The sequence below is a fragment of the Mesoplodon mirus genome (assembly GCF_964341445.2).
Source record: "Mesoplodon mirus genome assembly, chromosome: 2".
NCBI classification, from domain to species: domain Eukaryota; kingdom Metazoa; phylum Chordata; class Mammalia; order Artiodactyla; family Ziphiidae; genus Mesoplodon; species Mesoplodon mirus.
In genome coordinates this window covers 50,843,295-50,859,855 of record NC_138977.1, presented here as the reverse complement: position 1 = coordinate 50,859,855, position 16,561 = coordinate 50,843,295, and the positions used below count along the sequence as shown (strand labels likewise).

Sequence of the window (16,561 nt, the reverse complement as noted above, 5' to 3'; positions counted from 1 at the left end):
AAGAACCTAGGGGCAGGACAGCAATAAAGACACAGACGTAGAGAATGGACTTGAGGACACGGGGAGGGGGAAGGGTAAGCTGGGATGAAGTGAGAGAGTGGCATGGACTTATATACACTACGAAATGTAAAATAGATAGCTAGTGGGAAGCAGCTGCATAGCACAGGGAGATCAGCTCGGTGCTTTGTGACCACCTAGAGGGGTGGCATAGGGAGGGGGGAGGAAGTCGTAAGAGGGAGGAGATATGGGAATATATGTATATGTATAGCTGATTCACTTTGTTTTAAAGCAGAAACTAACACACCATTGTAAAGCAATTATATTCCAATAAAGATGTAAAAAAAAAAGAAATAGGTTTTTTTAATTAATTTTTTTTCTTTTTCTTTTTTTTTTTTTTTTTTTTGGCTGCGTTGGGTGTTCATTGCTGTGCACAGGCTTTCTCTAGTTGTGGCTACTCTTCATTGTGGTGCGCGGGCTTCTTATTGAGGTAGCTTCTCTTGTTGTGGAGCGTGGGCTCTAGGTGAGTGGGCTTCAGTAGTTGTGGCTCGTGGGCTCTAGAGCGCAGGCTCAGTAGTTGTGGCCCACGGGCTTAGTTGCTCCACGGCATGTGGTCTCTTCCTGGACCAGGGCTCGAACCCATGTCCCCTGCATTGGCAGGCAGATTCTCAACCACTGTGCCAGCAGGGAAGTCCAGAAATAGGTTTTATAACTAAATATAATTACAAGTTATCCATGAGGAGACCCTTGAGGTAAATGATTGTAAGATAATATTGTGGTACTGAAAAAATGTTTACACAAAAAACAGTAATAGGAGAAATTTTTTATTTTTATCTTTAAAGACATTTCTCCTAAGTTCCCTATAAGAACATTTTTATGGGGCTATAGATAGTTTTCTTTCCTTCTAAGAATAGCTAAGCCTGAAAATCATGTCCTAGCAGATCATGAATTATCTTATGCTGTGTTTAGTGAAAGAAAGATAACAGATTATTTTTAAAATTTTATCAACAGCTTGCAGTTGCAAACAACAGGATTATTACCTTGCAAGAAGATATGGAACGAGTTAAAGAGGAAAGCTCCTACATATTGGAATCTAATCGGAAGGTTAATCTTGCTGGATTTATGAAATATTCCCAGAGAGTATGTCATATGTCATGGGGGGGCTGCCTCCAGAGGACCACTTGGTAGCTGTGAGCATTTGCATATGTTAAGTGCACCATTTTCACTGAGGCTCCAGGCACAATTGAGTGAATGGCAAAGGTTATGGGAGGGTTATGTCCCTTCTCCTACAGACACTCCTTGGCTTCACTGCCACCTACATCTGTTTAGAGACTTCAATAAACAGTCTAATTCGATGTCTTGTTTTTATGTACTAATGATTTGTACTATATTTAAATGTTCTATTATATTAAATATACCATTATTTTTAGACCATGTTACTGTTTTGTAAAAAGTGTTTATCTGATATCACTGGGAAAGAGTTACCATATAAATGATTTTTCTAGATAACTCAATCCCTTAAAGTATAGGGTTGGTTCCATAACATCTTATGGAAAAGCCCAAACGACCTTTTTGGCCAACCCAATACCAAACTTTTTATGTATGTCTAAACAGATATTTTGCAAACCTTTTGTATATTGTACAGTTCTAAGCCTTCTTAAGTGGAGGATGTAATTGAACACATTTAGCCCTTTATGATGACTGAATATCATAATTATCAACATTGGCAATTCTGTACTGAGTTATAATGGTGCTACTTTGGTGGGGGTCGGCTATTAAAATTGATAGAGCTTCTAGCTCCTGAGCTTAAATATTCCCAGATTACTGTGGGTGGTTTTTTCTGCCTTTTATTTCACTGGCATCTCTTGCTTCTTACTGCTGTTAGCATTACTCTGTCTAGAAAGGTCTCCCTACTCATCCTCATGCTTCTAACCTGCTGTGAATCCAGAAATCCAGTTATTAACATTGTTCTTAAAGAGTAAGCACCTAGGCTCTGAGTGGGGACCGACATGAGTAACATGTTTGCCTTTAATGCATGGACTTTGTACAAACAACTGTGACTACTCAGCATTTTCTGATGAGCTACTCATGTTTAGCTCTGATCTCTCTGTATGGGTGGAGACACCAGATGTGAGATCTCTGGAGTAGGACTACATTCCTGTTTGAACCTTTGGCCCAATTTATAGTTTACAGTTAATGCTATTTTGTTTTCAGAGGCTGATTTTTTAAGACTTCTACCACTTGGTTTGGTAAACTATCTTAGGACTTTAAACAAAATGGCAAGAAATTCCCAATTTGGCTTAAGAATACTTACTTAAACTTCTTCAGTTTCTTTGTTGTCTTCGTTCATTATCATACATGTTTAGGTATGATCATTTCCCTTACTAAATAGCAGTGCTAGTGTCCACTAACTGTATAAATTCTTTAAATCCTTAAATATCTACTATTTTATTTATCTTTTCAAGGGCCCTAAGCCAGACAGAACTTCAGAAGGGCAAGCACTGAGTGAAGCAAGGAAGCACTTAAAGGAGGAGACACAACTACGACTGGTAAACTTTGCTTAGGTCCTAATAGTTCAGGAACACGTTAAAACCCCTACCTAGGGGTTTTACCTCACAGATCAAGGAGTATCAGTAGTGTGCTAGCAAATTTTATGGATCCTATAAAATAGTTTCTCATTCTTTTAACTCATATTCCCTACAGTGCTTCCTCAGCCCTTTTTCTGAGCATTCTCAACAGCCAATGGAATTTTACCGATCTTAATTTTTAATTTATTTTTGCTTTTATAGTTTGTGTTGTGAAAACATTAGGTATATAGAACCTACTTTTTTCTTTTCTTCATTTATTTATTTATTTATTTATTTATTTTTGGCTGTGTTGGGTCTTCATTGCTGTGCGCGGGCTTTCTCTAGTTGCAGCAAGCAGGGGCTACTCTTCGTGGCGGTGCTCAGGCTCTAGGTGCGCAGGCTTCAGTAGTTGTGGCTCGTGGGCTCTAGAGCGCAGGCTCAGTAGTTGTGGCTCACGGGCTTAGTTGCAGAACGTACCTTTTAAACTATGCTATCTCCCCTCTTGCTTCAGTCCTCACCCTGGCAAAGATATGTCTCCTTGGATTGGGCAGCTCCTCTTCTCCTTAAGAATCATTAATTTAGAATCGTGCGCTTTTATTTTTAGTTGTTCTTTCTGAATTTATTCTTGTTCTTATACATAAACAGAAAAATGTACATCAGTATTAGTCTTAAGATATTTTTAGAAATTAAAATATATATACATATATAAAAGGATGTATAATAAGGACTAATACTCTTATAATAGATTTTATCCAAATATTAGTATATTAAGTACACCCGTAGTATTGGTACATTAACTCTTCCTGTAATTTAGATAGTATGACAACCAAATAATCCCCCTCCAATAATCTCTCTAACAGTAGGGAGAAGCCTAAAAATAAGGGGTGATCTGATTTGTAGTCTGTTATCACAAACAGTGTATAGAACAGAATTTCAGGTTATTTTATAATGTTACTTTAACAATGTTATTTAACAACCTTGAAATATTTATCATTTTCCTTCTATGTGTTTGTGGATTTGATCTCAAAATACTTTCCATAAGGAAGTTCCTAGAAATAATGTATGTCAGCATTTTAAGAAGCAGTCTGATTTGTCTTCTGTCATGCTAACCATGTACAGAAGAGTGCCTCAGTTAAGTGGCAAGTGAAAAAATTTTACATAAAATTTTCCTTATTCTCGTACCACATTAAGATAAATGTTCATTAAAAGAGAAAGAAACCAAGCGAGTAGGCAAGGTTCTGAATGTGCCCTGGGCACAGCATGGATGCAGAAGAACCTCAGGTCTTTGTACCTCTGATCATCCAAATAATGTTGCAGTAATAATAATGGTTAAAACAAAAATAAGTCTCATGATAAATGAATAGAAAAATTCAGTTAGCCACTATATTTAAAATAGATAACCAACATGGACCTACTGTATAGCACAGGGAACACTGCTCAATATTCTGTAATAACCTAAATGGGAAAAGAATTTGAAAAAGGATAACGTGTATACGTATAACTGAATCACTTTGCTGTACACCTGAAACCAACACAACACTGTTAATCAACTATACTCCAATATGAAATAAAAATTTTTTTAAAAATGAAAAAACTCAGTTAGCCATATTGACCATTCCCTGTAACTGAGATGTTACCTTGGGGACCCAAAGTATCTTTTGGGTTCCTTGGGCTCTTGAAAATATCAACAGCCTCCAAATGAAGAGAATTCCAACTGCTTCACTTTGTGCTGGCTGCTGTAACACTTAATATATATTTCTATAATAAGATATGACATTGGTTGTCTGTTTTAATATCTAATGAAGTGACTCAAGTATGTGTGTATTTTAGATATATTAGATAGCACTATGTTTGGCCTATGGAGTTTTTCAGATTCGTAAATTATTGAGTAAATCGTACTATAATTATCCTAATTATTATTATTCTTTTTGTTAATGTCTCTGTATTGAATGATAGCTTATAGCTGTTTTGCCAGACTTCAGACCTGAGAGTTTTGGTCTACCTTGTCCTGTGGCATTTTGTGGTTTGCACTTAGTTTTGGAAAGAGAGAATAAGTAATTTGTTTTCCTTTGGGGGCAGGATGTTGAAAAAGAACTGGAGATCCAGATCAGCATGAGACAGGAGATGGAACTGGCTATGAAGATGCTGGAGAAGGATGTCTGTGAAAAGCAGGATGCCCTGGTGTCTCTGCGGCAGCAGCTGGATGATCTCAGGGCTCTTAAGCATGAACTTGCCTTTAAGTTGCAGGTAGGCTCACTGGCTCTCTAAAATCCCAGGGCTTCCCTCTGCCCCTCTTCTTCTCTAGAATCACACTTTAAATATAAGAAGAAAGAGTCACATCTCATTTTGAGGCTAGCTACCAATAAACCACTTTAGGAATTGGTCTATCCTAGGATCCTGTATTGCTGTTCTGGAAAGTCATGGCCACTTTTCACGTTGTAACTGGGCAAGAGGGTCTTTTTTATCCTATAAGATAATTTCTACTCTCCAGCCTAACTTGCCAACTGAGTTATATAGATAAATTGATGTACTTTCCAATGTTGATTTTTGAGACAAAACTGCATATAACAATATTAATCTTAAATGTTGCTTCTTGCTTTTTCTACATTTGATAATTAACTGATACGCAAATACATGAGCATTTCTATTTCTCTAGTTCCCGCTTACCATTAGGTTCAAAAGGTATGTGTGATTTGTTTCAGGATTTTATGTTATATGCAAACATAAACATCACTCATAATTCTTTTCCATAACAGAGTTCAGACTTAGGAATAAAACAGAAAAGTGAACTAAACAGTCGCTTGGAAGAGAAGACTAATCAGATGGCTGCTACCATTAAACAACTTGAACAAAGGTAAAAGTGCTGTTTCTTTAGTGAAACACTTAGGGTGTTCAGTCCTGGACGTGAAGAGAATGCGCTATGCATTTGGCAGGGAGTATGTGGGAATCTCCCAGCTTAACACCAGGCATGCAAGTAGAAAGAAAGCCAGTTAAATTTTGTGTTTTTTAAAGATGTCACTAAAAACCATTTTAGTGTCATGTGGTAGAAGAGGTATACTTACAAGGCTGAAAGGACTTTTAAATCTGTTTGTGATTCTGTTACTGTTCATCACTCAAGTCTTTGAAGACTTTGGTGCTAGGTGATGGAGGGGTACTGAGGGCCCTTCTAATAACTGTAAACCCTTTCCCTCCTCTCTCATCTCCTTTTTCTCTCTGCTTTCTCCTGAATAGTACTATAGCTTCTACTGTCACATCCCACCCACAACTCTTAGATCTGTCGGTCTCCCGCTCTGTCCTCAATCTGGAGACCAGTCTTGCATTTTCATCCCCTGACCAGCTATTTCCCACCAGTACCTACAATTCAATCTGCCCAAAGTACATCTTCTCCCTACGCTACTCTTTTCTCTTGCTGTCTGAAGCCACCATATTCTTCCTGATGACTCAGCTGCCCAGAGAAATGGCTAAGGCTTGAAGATTGAATGAGCCGCGGCACCCATGGTCATTAAGCGTTGCCAGCCTGTGTTGCTACCTGTTAACACCCACTGATCACCCTTCTAGCCCCTGAGCAAAACTAAACTACTTACTAGACATGCTTCCCATTTCCCCCATCCATGTCTTGCCTAATAGTTTCACCAATTAGAAATGCCCTTTGTCTTCCCACTTCCTTGTTCTTCAGATACATTTTTTATGTTCAGGCTTCAATGCCACCTACCCAAAGCTTCCTCTAACACTTCTTCCCAGCTAAAAGTAAACTGCGAATTTGTACTAGTTGGAATTCCCATAGCCTTATATCCATACCTATCCATACTGCTTATGGCACTTCTGACTTTGTCTTACCTTATAAACCTTTATATACGTATCTTCTGATGAGAGTGTGAGTTCCTTGACGTTAGTTAACTAATCCTTTTAGTTCCCTTGTTGGATCTGTCACAGTGCCTTGTATGTCCAAGGCATTCATTTAGTAAATGCATGGATGAAAGGGTGAATGGATGGCTTCTTTTATTCAGATGGTTCTTGACCTGAGTGGGTCCTGAACAGCACTGCATATTATTGTTGAATCAAAAGTTAATTGCATATTAATAAATAAGCTTGAAAACTCTGGTTTAGCTGATTTGAAATGAAAAAGTATCAGTCTATCTCGGAAGTTATCTAAATGCTTGCTCATAGCAGTTATATGTTTATGATTTAACAAATCAATTTTAGTGTTCATAAACTGTGTTTTTGAAATGTGTCAGATTATTTTTCAGTGGATTTTTGGCTTGGCATTTAAAGCAGACATAACTAAAATAATGACTTACCTCTTCAAGTATTATTAAGCTGACTTATTCTCTTGCTATTTTTGTCTTTCCTATTTATTCATTTTCTCATTCCCCTTTCACTCTCATTTTTATTTTTATTGTATTAATATAGTGAGAAGGATTTGGTGAAACAGGCAAAGACCTTAAATAGTGCAGCAAATAAACTGATCCCAAAACATCATTAGGCATTTTACAGCTGGTCACCTCGCAAGTTGGATACCACAGCTTAATTGTAAAAGGAAGAAATTTGAAAGTTATTGCATTTATGCTCTGATTCTACATAAAATGTCACCATACATTGAATTTGCTGGACTTAAAAAAAAAACATTTGATATATGTAGGCTGTGTTTTCTTCTTCTTTATTTTCTCCCCAGAGTTAGAAAATTGAGTATAAGTTCTCAATTAAATACCAAATAAACTTTGAGAAATTACTTCTGAGTTGACCAATAAATAAACACACCATTAAAAAACATCCTAGGGAATTGAAGCTCTGTACATATATGACTGATGCCTTTACAGTCTAGTCCCCAACAATACCAGTTTCTAGGTGCGATGTCTGTGTCATTGAGCCTGTTCTGCCGTTGCGATGTAATGAACTAGAGGTGACTGACACATGGTCTTGGACTCTTCTAGAGTAGTTCTGTGTCTCTTAGGCCATGACCCCTTTTCACTTTTGTTATCTAGATTTAATCCCCAAGCCAAGGATAAGTACTTAGTATTCCACTACAGTTCTACTCTCAGTAACCAAGATTGCTTGCAACTATTTTGCCTTAGTGACTTTGGTTGGGGGCAGTGGGGTGAGGGCGGGGAACAGCATCCTTACATTTCTTTAAAGTCATAGAGATAAAGTTAGTGATTAGGTAACTTATGATAATAACATAATAATGTGGAAGCTTGGGAAAACCCTCCTAATATTTGTCATCTTCTACCTCTGCCATTTTCCTGCAATTCCACTTCCTATTTAGGTAGCTCAGAGAGAACAATTTTAATAAAAACACATCTCTCCTATTAAAAAAAATATGCTACATGTTTTTCACATCTATCCTGCTTTTCCTTTTGGAGTAAAGACAACAAGGCACAGACATGAGTGATGGTTTCCTGCCTCTTGTTCCTTGCTGGCAACGTTTACTTAAGAGTTTCTGTTACTTTTTGTTCAGATGGGAATTTGCTTAAGTTTCTAGGAGAATAACAATCTATTAGAAAACCATTTCAGATTAGGAAATAGACAAATGATGAACTTATATTCATTATTATTATTTAGTCTAAAAATAAAGGTTCCCAGTAGGTATTCATAAATAATAATCAGCAGGGCTTCTTTTTCTAAGTGACCACAGATCTGACCCTTCCTAGGTGTTACATTGTAATAATCCTATAAATACTTTGATTTTTTTTAAAAAATGACTTTTGATTTGGGGGAACAGGTGTTAGTTACATAAGCCTTTATTACTTCAAAAAGTCTTGGCAACATTTTTGTTTTTCTGTTTTTTCTCATTCTAGTAGATTTGCAGCATTTCAGCTGCTTAAGTGGGGACAAAGATAACCCCTTTGCTCCCAGCTCTTGAAATTCTTTACTGTCTTCTTGGAAAAAACAGAATTAAGAGAGTAAGATAGATTTCATGTGTGTTTTTATAGGTCCTTGCAGACTTGAACCAAGGTCAAGTCAAAGAGCCTATGACCAACCTCATGGAAGAGCCTATGCTTTGAACTTAGTTTATTTCTTATAATTTTGCACCTCTTCTTACCTTCATCAACCTTTTGTGGTGATGAGTTGCCTTTTCTATGAGCATTTGGAAGGAGTGCTCAAACACCAAAATAAAACATTTTAAAGACTATACATAGTAGCATAGTAGCATGCTCCAAATTCTATTACAGAGAGCCCCGGATATTTCACCTTAGAACATGCTTCTTTATAGGTGCAAAGTTATAGGATATTTGGGAGAAAACATTCATAATCTTCCAGAGAATATGGTCAGGAATCTTATGCAGGCCCAGTGCTGAATTGTTTGTCCACTCACACACCAGTTGGTAGAAATGGAAAAGGAAAGAGATAGCCAAACTCTAACAAAGGCTTTTCATTATGTTAAAAACCCGAAGCCTGGGTAAAGGTTGTTGTATAGTGTCCAGTGGTTTAATATAATTTGTGGTTTAGGGAAGGGACCAGGAAAATGTTCTAATTCCACATATAAGAAGCTAGTTGCCCATTTGCAAGTTCCAGTTATGAGTGTAAAACAGAAATATAAAGTACCAAACCTATTAGGAAATAAAAACAAAAAGTGGATTTAACTTTAATTACTATGTACTTGAGGTTGGCTTTGGATATGGATTTTCTAAAAAGTGATGTTTTATTGTTTATCATCTAATGGCTGTAAACTGTAGTACTAGAATAAAAAAAAATGGAAAATCAACTCTTCCTCTGCCTGGTTCACCTTCATCTTGCTTTTTTTTAAGAATTTGTTTCTTCTCCGTCTTTTCTCCCCCCATAATTTCTTCCCATGTCCTACAAAGTTTATTTTCCTCTCTCTGTCTCTTCATACCCTTGGGTTGTTTTATTTTGTGTTTTGAACTTGGTCTGCCTCCCCACCATGGCTTGTGTTTTTTATCACAAGTTCATATGGCTCACATCCAGATTGCGCCAGGCTGAGCGAGGCCGCCAGTCTGCTGAATTGGACAACCGGCTCTTCAAGCAGGACTTCGGAGACAAGATCAACAGTCTGCAGCTGGAAGTGGAGGAACTCACCAGGCAGCGGTGAAGAAAGGGTGGCTTTAGCGGCCAGGGTGGTCATGGGAAGTACTAAGGCCAGACAGCAAGAGAGGGGCGGTCTCCTGATCAAGCTATGTCTGTTTTGTCCTGCCATGTCCTTTCTCCAGAATTAGAATTCAGAAAGTTTCACATACATAAGCATTCCCAAAATCTCGTCAACATCTTTTGCCATCAAAGAATTAGGAAATTAGAACCCAAGATCCCAGGTAAATAGGATGGAGTAAGAGAATTAATAGCCAACACAACACTAATAACAACAGGATTTCCTGAATTCTTACTGTGTGCCAAATACTTTACTAAGCACTTCATAGGCATTCTCTCCTAACATCTTCCCATCGACCCTATTTGTAGGTGATCTTATTACCCCCACCTTCAGAGGAAATTGAGGCTCAGTGGGGTTAAGTTGTCCAAATTCACACAGTTAAGCTAATAGGTAGCAACACTAATTTAAAAGCGAATTTCTCCGACTCCAAGCCCTTAACCATTCTTCTACTGTCTCTCAAATGAGACTCAACTCTGTACCTAAGGCACTAAGGCACTTCAAACAAATAGAACTTTGCTGTTGGATATAAAAGCACACAGTTACTAAGGATACTAGTGGTTGAGGGTGTAACTGGGGATTAACTGCATAACTGTGAAGAGAGAGCAGCTAATTCATATGTAATGGGACTACAGTGTTAGTGCTTTCATACTGTATCTTGATGAAAATTTAGAAATACTGTCTTTCAATTATAGTAAATCTTACTAGTTGTCATTCAGTTGACCACAACTTTTCATTAAGAGTTAGTATTAAATGTTGCTATTCGGAGCCGTGACCCTCAGGCACTGGGAGATCCGAAAGTGCATTCTTAATCATCCAAGGAAGATTAAACATGTCAAATGTATTTCAGTGTTACTGGTTTGATTGTATTGTATTTTAGTACTTTAAACCCTGGTTGTCCATATATATCTGGTATACTTTTTTATTAATCAAGTATTAAAATTTAATTACTGAACTCTAAGAAAAGGGTTTGGCATTCTTTAGAAGACAGGAGTACAGAAATCCAAATTTTTATCGTTTTTCTCTCCCACCTATCCCAGGAACCAGCTTGAGTTAGAACTAAAACAGGAAAGAGAAAGAAGGTTACAAAACAACAGGAGCATCCCAGGAAAGGGTTCCCAGAAGCCAGAACCCGAAACGGTAATATTTGTTATTCCCATGTTTACTTACTTAATTTTTAGAGTCTACCTTGATGGGCCGGACAGTTTTCTCTTATGGAACACATGCTTAATTGCTATGGCCTTGAGTACGTAGGTGGCAGGCGAGAGCTGGAGTAAACACATGGAGGCTTGATTCTGAGTCTGCCCCTGGGACACTCTAACTTGAATTCATTTGGAAAAGGGGTTTAATGACCATAATTCCCAGTGACCATCTTATTCCTTTCAGTTTGTTAAGTAAGATTATTTTAGTATCTAATATTTTTAATAATACGGTATAGGGCTTCCCTGGTGGCGCAAGTGGTTGAGAGTCCGCCTGCCGATGCAGGGGACGCGGGTTCGTGCCCCAGTCTGGGAGGATCCCACGTGCCGCGGAGCGGCTGCGCCCGTGAGCCGTGGCCGCTGGGCCTGCGCGTCCGGAGCCTGTGCGCCGCAACGGGAGAAGGCCACAACAGTGAGAAGCCCGCGTACCGCAAAAAAAAAAAAAAAAAAAAAAAAATAATAATAATAATAATAATACGGTATAGTCATCAAGTCCCCCCAAAACTGCCCAGGCAGGGCTTATCAGCATTGGTAGAAATGCAGTTTGGAATTTTCCATTGGTCCTTCAGAGTAGAAATCTCCTCGAGTTGTATAGGCTATAGAAGTTGTCATGATACTGAGGCAACTACTTGACTGAGCGTCTAGAGGATTACACAGTCTGCTGGATATGGCCATGCTCGGTTTCACTAGCTGTCCAGAGCTCAGCTGGGGGTTTGTGTGTGTGTATGTTTTTGTTGCTTTTTTTTTTCCTAAGAAGTAACTGATACCTTGAAGCCACTTTGTAAGTAAATAGGATACATTCTGAATTTCATTTGAGTCTCAAGCATTAAAGAAAATATCTACTCTGAAAATCATTTGTTGCAAACCCTATCAGAATCATTTGTTAAGAAACTATTTGGAACAAAGAATGATGGAAAATATCTCGAAAGTTAAACTCCTTACCTAATTAAAAAAAAAAAGAGCTTCCCTGGTGGCGCAGTGGTTGAGAGTCCGCCTGCCGATGCGCAGGGGACGCGGGTTCGTGCCCTGGTCCGGGAAGATCCCACATGCCGCGCAGCGGCTAGGCCCGTGAGCCATGGCCGCTGAGCATGCGCGTCCGGAGCCTGTGCTCTGCAACGGGAGAGGCCACAACAGTGAGAGGCCCGCGTACCGCAAAAAAAAAAAAAAAAAAAAAAAAGCTGCTCAGCCTTATACCCAAGCTAAGACAATATAGAAGAAAATGTCTGCAGCATCATTATTGTTTAGTGGTCTGAATAATTAATAAATTGGGCTGTTTTCTTTTGGCAGGATGGGAAGCACAAAATTCAAGAGGAAAATGTTAAACTAAAAAAGCCCCTGGAAGAAAGCCACAGGTGTTTATTAATAAAGTATTAATTAAGATATAAAGCTATTTTGGGGTGGTGGGAAAAAGGGAGCTTTTGATATACACTGGCAATGACACAGACCAGACACTGACTTGTAATATTAATATTTCAGAAAGACATTTTGAAGGGGGAGTGAATAAATAACAAGCCAGATAACACATATTAAACCAAACCCATTTAGTCCATTCCAGAAGAAAGAAAGAAAGGTGATCAAGCTATCCTCTGATTCTTCCCTGGTTAATCCCCAAACTATCACTTAAAAGATTATGTCTAATATAATCTTTACTGGATCAGTAGGACAAGTAAATGAAGCACAAACCATAGCATTTCCTAGGTTCTTAAATGTCCTTGGGCATGACTTGTTTCCACCTAAGTGCTAAGTGAAAGGCAGCTATGTTTCAAATAAATACTGTAATTTCCCTTACTTTTTTTCTCTCAAGGAGTAAAACAGTTTTGCTTTATTCCTTTTTCTTAACTCTTCATCTCATTTCCCCGCAATGAAGAACATGGGATCATTCCAAGGAAGTTGACTTTTAACAATTATTTTAACAACAAAACATTATATACTGCCACTGTATTAAAAAATGAAGAAGGTCCAACTATGTGACATTCTGGAAAAGGCAAAACCATGGAGACTGATTGCCAGGGCTTAGAGGATGTGGATGGATGAATCGGATTTTGTAGGGCAGTGAGAATACTCTGTATGACACTATAATGATAGATACATGTCATTATACATTTGTCCAAACCCACAGAATGTACAACACCAAGAGTGAACAAACCCTAAGGTAAACTATGACTTATGATGTGTCAGTTTAGGTTCAATGACTGTAACATCAGGTACCACTCGGGTGTGGAACGTTGATAATGGCGGGAGGGTGTCAGGTCCAACAGAATATATGAGAAATCTGTGTCCTTTCTGCTCAGCTTTGCTGTGAACCTAACACTGCTCTAAAAATTAAAGTCTATTATTAATGACAACAAAAATAGATTATTATCAAGGAAAGATACCATAGAGGGATTTTGAGAGACCTATACAGTATACATTTTTGGCAGCTGTACCTGTCCAGCCTTTAATGCCTTAAGAAGGAGATAGGGTGTCATCTGGAGCAAAACTAGCTGCTGGGGAAGATACATCACACAGTCCAACAGTAGGCTGATTTTGCAGGTACTTAGCCTAAACAGCTCTTCCTTACCTCCAAGGCCAGAATGATTCCAGTACCTTTAAGTTTACTCCCAGAGAGAACATGGTCTGATCCAGGACCAGCCTTATTAAACTACAGTCCATCTAACATTATAGATCAGCATGGGCCATGGGAAGGAATTAGACCACAAAATTAACCAGGGCTCAAAAGGGCCTTTCAGAGTCAGCCTCGTTCCAGACTAAAATCAAGTCATTTACATTCAAGAGGGTCTTACATGCCAGGTTCTGATTTTAGGCCCTGGGAATACAAGACAATACAGTCATCCCTCGGTACTCAGGGTGCCAGGAGCCCCTTCAGATACCAAAATCCATGGATGCTCAAGTCCCTTACATAAAATGGCCTAGTACAATGAATATAATGGGCTCTCTGTATCTGTGGGTTGCTCATCTGGGGATTTAACCAACCACAGATGCAGAACCTGATGATAGGGAGGGACAAGTGTACTACCTTATATTTGTATTGTGCTCTGCAGCTTAAAAAGTGTGTCACATTCATTATCTCCTTACAAATTTAATTCTCCTTACAAAAGTTTAATCATCCATTCCTACTTCACAGGTGAGAAAATTGAGGCCCACGGAGAGGCCCAAGTTGCCTCTCCTGGTCATGTCTTCTGTTTTTAAGCCCTTTGTCTCTGCACTATATAATAGCTGCTTCCAGGGCCTATCCTGGCCAGAACTGCAATCCTAAAACATACCGAGGTTTCCTGGGATTGTGGTCCAAGGAACAGCCGAAAACCTGGTAACACTGATGGTCACACTGCCACTCAACCAAAGAGAATTGGAACCATTGTAGATCTGTGGTCCATTTTTCCCAGAGCTGAGGCTTTGCTGAGGAAGAGGCTTTGCTCCTCCTCTTGTATAAGTTCTGTTCCAAGTTGGGAAGATCGGGGTTAGCTCAGCTGGTATCATGAAGCAATATTTCAATCTGAATGGGTACGTGGGAGAAGGGACTAATACATGACATATGATAATGGGTAGGTTTCCATAATATCGGATAGGAAAAAAGCTATTAAAATGTATGGCCTTGGCCATTGATGTTTTGCAGGTTGGGAAACATAGCCACTATTTTCTTGGTAGTAAAAAGGAAACAAAATGTAACTCCAATCTATTTTTAAACGGGAATCTACTAGCATAATGTAGGATCATATTCTAGTAATAGATTTAACAACGAAAATTTCCTCTCCTTGGAGGTCAACACTAATAATTACTTTGGTCTCAGCAACATAAAAGAACCATGGTATTGCTTTTTCTGTGCTTTTGAAATGATAAAAAGGAAATATGTTGCTATTAGTTACTGTTTTTACTTTCCCATTGTAGGCTGCAGTCTCACCCTGTGAATGAACAGGTAACTGAGTCTCCTGTCCTAAGACATCTTGTATAAATAGTTGGCTGGACCGTGCCTAGCTGTAAACAAGGCAGCAAGGGAGGTAGATGAATGCATATAGGCCTCTGCTTCCCATCCTTTTAATAATATCCTAAACAAACATGCATTTGGCTGAAATGCTCACAAGAAGTAGCACAGTTTGGAGCGATTTACTAAGTAAACAGCAGCTCTTAATTTCCTACCTGAGATTCTCTTTGACATACCACGGGACCTGAGAGCTCACTGTATCTCCCTTTCCCTTAGTCTTCCCTTATATAGAATGAAGAGAAAAAATACTTCTTGATCACTTAGAAATAACCAAACATTTACAAATATAGTGGTAGATGACAACTTCATGAGAAAACTGATAAATGCTACTATGTCTGAGTCACTGCTGTCATCTATCTATTAGGATATAATGATGCCTACTCCCTCCATTCTTGGTGATAGAATAAGACAAAAGGGATGGGGCTTTCTTTTTTCAGCTTTTTACATTTATATACATGAATTTTCTTTATATAGATAAAATCACATGTTACTTTATTATAAAAATTAAAAGAGCACCAAGGATAATGATAGGATTATCAGAGTTGTATTTAAGGTGGTGAGACTATATGTAATTTGTTTTTCTAGTTTCCAGATAGCCTATAGTGTGATTATATTAATTTTGTAACTAAAAAATGCATATTCTGAAAATACTGGTCTTTCCGGGGCTAAGGGAAACTAACTGGCTCAATGTGTGGTTTAGGATCAGCCGCTGCCCTCCGAAAAGCCACCGATGTGTCAGCTGTGCCAGGAAGACTGCAGCCTAACAAAGGTAACAGTAGCGAGAAATGAACAGGTTCTTCACAGGGACGCCCACTGCACCACCAGCCGCTTCTCACAATAGGGACTTCGCTGTATAGAGTGCAGAGAGTGGGGAGAAAAGCAAAAGGAGCAAGCATTTAGTGTGTACCTATTTTTTTTCAGTCCTATTGTCATGTTAGTAAGTCCCCATTAAAATATTAAATACAAATTAACTATATAAGTAATTTAAAACAAACATAAATTTATAAGTAAATATTTATTGAGTGCCTACTATGCGGAATGTACTATCCCATGTGCCGGAGAAAGAGTAATGAACAAAATGTAGACCGAGTCCCAAGTCCTTGTTCTTGTTAAGCTTGTGTCCCTTGTGCCATCATTTTATAAAAAGAACCTTGGGCTCAGAGGTGTCAAGTGCATTATCCCAGTTACTGAAAGCCCAGATGCAACCTGACTCTGGCTCCAAAGTCTACTCCTTCCAGTACTCCATCCTGCTTAGAACAGAGAAGACAGATTGGGGTGGGGTGGGGGGGTGGGGGTGTTCTTTGGTTCTTTGAATTATTTGGGGAAACAGCCTCCGAGGGAAATGAGCTCTTTCTCCACCAAATCACTTGTTCTCCCCTTGGATCCTCAAGGGTCTCTGCCTAAACCCCTACCCAGCTTGTTATCCTAGAGTCAGCAGGGTGAAGGAAGCATGCAGGGAAAGTGTCTTTGACAGCCATAGCTGTGCCTTGTTCACAGTAGGATCCCCCAGCACCTAATATGGTACCCAGTTCATAGTAGATGCTCAAGAAATGTTATGGACAAGTGACTGTCAGAAACAAGTGCTTAGAAGAGAAGGAAACGTGCCCAAATTCTGGGTTACAACCTGCGTGCCACCATTTGTGATCCTGCTAAATTTTAACAAGCAAAATCGTAGTATGACCTTGTCTTAAATTAGCAGAAGCAGATAAAGACAAACTGC

At 38.8% G+C, this 16,561-nt stretch overlaps 1 protein-coding gene across 9 annotated transcripts in view; it reads left to right on the top strand.

Annotated features, from left to right (window-relative positions):
• Positions 1–16,561, top strand: part of RUFY3 (RUN and FYVE domain containing 3) — an 84,317-nt gene that overhangs the window by 65,437 nt on the left and 2,319 nt on the right. For 3 of the 9 annotated variants that reach the window (XM_082611661.1, XM_082611663.1, XM_082611666.1), the window contains exons 9-17: positions 1,009–1,101; positions 2,463–2,546; positions 4,644–4,811; positions 5,321–5,418; positions 9,489–9,608; positions 10,704–10,803; positions 12,150–12,214; positions 14,748–14,775; positions 15,542–15,610. In XM_082611661.1, coding sequence (XP_082467787.1) covers positions 1,009–1,101; positions 2,463–2,546; positions 4,644–4,811; positions 5,321–5,418; positions 9,489–9,608; positions 10,704–10,803; positions 12,150–12,214; positions 14,748–14,775; positions 15,542–15,610 — 825 coding nt within the window. The other 6 variants (XM_082611667.1, XM_082611668.1, XM_082611662.1 and 3 more) reach the window with 5 other exon arrangements.